Source organism: Zingiber officinale, chromosome 4A (genome assembly GCF_018446385.1).
Source record: "Zingiber officinale cultivar Zhangliang chromosome 4A, Zo_v1.1, whole genome shotgun sequence".
Lineage (NCBI taxonomy): Eukaryota > Viridiplantae > Streptophyta > Magnoliopsida > Zingiberales > Zingiberaceae > Zingiber > Zingiber officinale.
The window spans coordinates 14,111,818-14,115,232 of record NC_055992.1 but is presented as its reverse complement, the minus strand read 5'-3'; the positions used below and the strand labels follow the sequence as shown (position 1 = coordinate 14,115,232).

At 43.7% G+C, this 3,415-nt stretch overlaps 1 protein-coding gene across 1 annotated transcript; it reads right to left on the bottom strand.

Annotated features, from left to right (window-relative positions):
* Positions 1 to 2,504: 2,504 nt before the first annotated feature.
* LOC121973152 (histone H4) lies at positions 2,505 to 3,118 on the bottom strand. The gene has a single exon (XM_042524736.1). It carries the CDS (start codon positions 3,046 to 3,048, stop codon positions 2,737 to 2,739), a length of 312 nt encoding a protein of 103 aa, XP_042380670.1. The 5' UTR covers positions 3,049 to 3,118; the 3' UTR covers positions 2,505 to 2,736.
* Between the last annotated feature and the right edge of the window lie 297 nt (positions 3,119 to 3,415).

Here is a 3,415-nt window from a genome sequence, read left to right as displayed (position 1 = left end):
CTCTTCATGACTTGAATTGGAGCTCTCCTCATGGAACTTAGCCAAGTTGTTCCACAACTCCTTGGCATCGTTGTATCCACCTATCATACACAAGATATCATTAGGTAATAAAAATTCAAGGATTTTCGTTACCTCGTCGTTGATTGTGGATTGGTGGATTTGTTCCTTCGTCCACTTCTTCTTCTCGAGAGGTTCTCCCTTTTTATCCACCGGAGGAGTAAAACCTACTTGTACACAATTCCAATTCACTAGGTTAGTCATAAGAAAATACTTCATTCTTACCTTCCAATACGCGAAGTCGTCGCGATCGTAGAAGGGTGGAATCGTGATGTCTTCTCCAAATAGATCCATTCTCTAGCTTGTGCTCCCCCCGGGTGTTAATCCGACGAAGGGCAACCTTGCTCTGATACCACTTGTTAGGACCTTCGGATGCGGCTAGAGAGGGGGGTGTGAATAGCCGACCTCAAATTATCGTTTCTTCCTACAATTTAGGTTAGCGCAGCGGAAATACAATGTAGAAACTAAAGTGGAGAAGATCAAACCTCAAACACGATGATGTAACGAGGTTCGGAGATGATACTCCTACTCCTCGGCGTGTCCGTAAGGTGGACGAAGCCTATCAATCCGTCGGTGGATGAGACCCCGGATAACCGGCTAATATGAACTCCTTCTGGGTGGAGAAACCTCGCCACAATCTCTTTTGCAACAGCAATAAAGGAGTACAAGAAATAAAGCAAGAAACAATGGATAATATGAATGTAAATACACTCTACCAAGTTTGCTTGCCTTCTTCTCGTCGACTGGAGTCCGTTGATGAAGCAGCAACTTCAAGGATGATGCCAACAGCAGCTGATCAACCAGTCGAGGGAAGCTCACACGAAGCTTCAGCAAAGAGGAGCTCAGCAAAGCTCAAATCGCAGTAAGGAGAAAGAGCAAGAACTATTCCTATAGAGGCCCTCGACCTCGATATATATCCTGCACCTGCTGCACCTGTGAAGAAGACAAAGAGCAACACAGAAATCTAGGCCTGGACCGATCAGGCTCCACCCTGATCAGTCTGGGAGCCATCTGATCGGTCTGTGGACCGATCAGGCCCTAGGCTGATCGGTCCCCAGACCGGTCAGCCATCTCTGTGAGGGTTGCTTTAAAGCCTGATCGGTTTGTGGACCGATCAGGCAACGATCAGTAGCTTCCTGATCGTTTTCTGATCGGTCTGTGGATAAGCTACATATAAGTTGCATTTGGTATTGATATGTTCAGAGGCAACAGATCAACTCCCACAAGTGGTTGCCAGATTTGGTCGAGCAGCATAACAACACAGCTAGCACCCACAGGAGTTTGAGTAAGTTTGAGATGCAGAGCAATTTGCAACTGCTGAAGAGTTGTCTCCAGGGCAATGAGAATTGGAACATCATTAAGCAAATTCCTTGGATCAAAGTCTTAGCATCTTCTGATAACGAGTATATATTCTACACCAAGGATCACTACGCCTATGAAGCACAAATTACTCCTAATTGAGTAAAGCAATTCATCTGTCTTCTGAATCCTTTTTCAATATATAACCTTACAATTCTGTCAAACACCTTTGTTTGCTTTCTTAAATTGTACTGGTGAAGCTGTGATTTTTGTGGTGCTGTTTACATTTGCTTTCTTCTACATTTGGACCCCTTGAACTGGTATGTCAATTCTCATAATCATCTTCTTCATATAATCTGTTAGTTTTTCACTGCAAGTTTCTTTTCTCCTTTTGCAGAATCAGGTATGTGAGTCCTTGTATGTATTTTCTTGGTCAGTGAATGAATCATTGATCTCAAAAATATAGGACTTATCTTCTTTATACATTCAATATATTTCTCAATTGGCTCTTAAGTTGAGAAGCAAGACAAATTGCTTACTATAACATGTGGCTTCTAAAGTCCAACTGATGGAAGATCTGGAGTTACAATTCAATCTGAAACGACTGGTGAGAGAAGCAAGACATGGCACACTGATTTCAGAAAGATTGCAATGATACAGTTTTCAGGTAGCCTGACTGGCACTCAGCATAGTTGTGGCAGTTAATCCAGTATGCATAATTTAAAACTATCTTCACTTTGCAAACAAAATTTTTTGGAGCGCCACAAAAGCTTGCAAGTGCAATTGGGATTGAGGCTTATTCTTGTTGGAGCTGCAAGAAGAATCATTCTGCTCTCTTTGGCACAAATCATCCATTGATTCACCTTAGCTTTGGAAAATTTCTTCAAAGCAATTATACAATTTCCCTTTTCTTCTAAATGATCAATTGAATAAACTAATTTATCTCTATCTTGTACATAAAAAATTAGTTTCTATATTGCATGATTGCTGAGAACATATCATTCAGAATCTTCGTTTGCCATTCATATTGAAAAGAGACCAGAGCAAAATGTTTTGGATTTCAAATGTAATACTAATCTACCATTTAGCAAAAGATATATATTTGCATCATTCCTTCTATGTTTGGTTGTGATCAATAGACCTACTAGTTTTTATTGTTCAAATTGAATTTCTACTCCTTTCAAAGGATCAACAAATAAGTGCTCGGCAAAAGGGCCGATTCATTTTAGGATTTCAGCTTCATAGCAAATAAATGAACCAGCTGCATCCTTTGACAGGTTCAAGTCACCTTTACAAATAGGGTCATTCGTACAAATCTAAACAAAAAAGTTATAGTAACTTGAAGCACGAGCACCATTGATAGCGAGCTTGCAAAAGGGCTTAGCCTCCGAACCCGTAGAGGGTCCGCCCCTGGCGCTTGAGGGCGTAGACCACGTCCATGGCAGTGACCGTCTTGCGGCGAGCGTGCTCAGTGTAGGTCACGGCGTCTCGGATGACATTCTCGAGGAAGATCTTGAGTACGCCACGGGTCTCCTCGTAGATCAAGCCGCTGATGCGCTTGACGCCGCCGCGGCGGGCGAGGCGGCGTATCGCCGGCTTGGTGATGCCCTGAATGTTGTCGCGGAGGACCTTGCGGTGGCGCTTAGCGCCGCCCTTGCCAAGCCCCTTGCCTCCCTTGCCGCGGCCGGACATGGTGACGATCTGGATTGGGAATCGCGAAGGCTGCTGCAGAAGAAGTAAAGCGATGGGATCGCGATGGGAGCCCTGAATAGGGAGGGTGGGTATTTATAGGGGAGGGCACTTGGGTTTGGTTGCGAAGAAAAAGGGAGGGATTGTTTTTGGGCTCCAGAAATTGGAATTTGGGACTGTGGGAGGCGGGAAGCTGCGATCGCCTTGCTTCGTTGGATTGAGATTGTACGGTCTAGATTCGTTTTAGGTGTAGTTAGCGGATCGGTGACGTGGCCACGTGGAATTGCTAAGAACGTGTAATTTATGTGTTTTTAATAAAGCGAAATTACACATGTAATCTTAAATTTCAGATATGAGCCCCTACGGATTT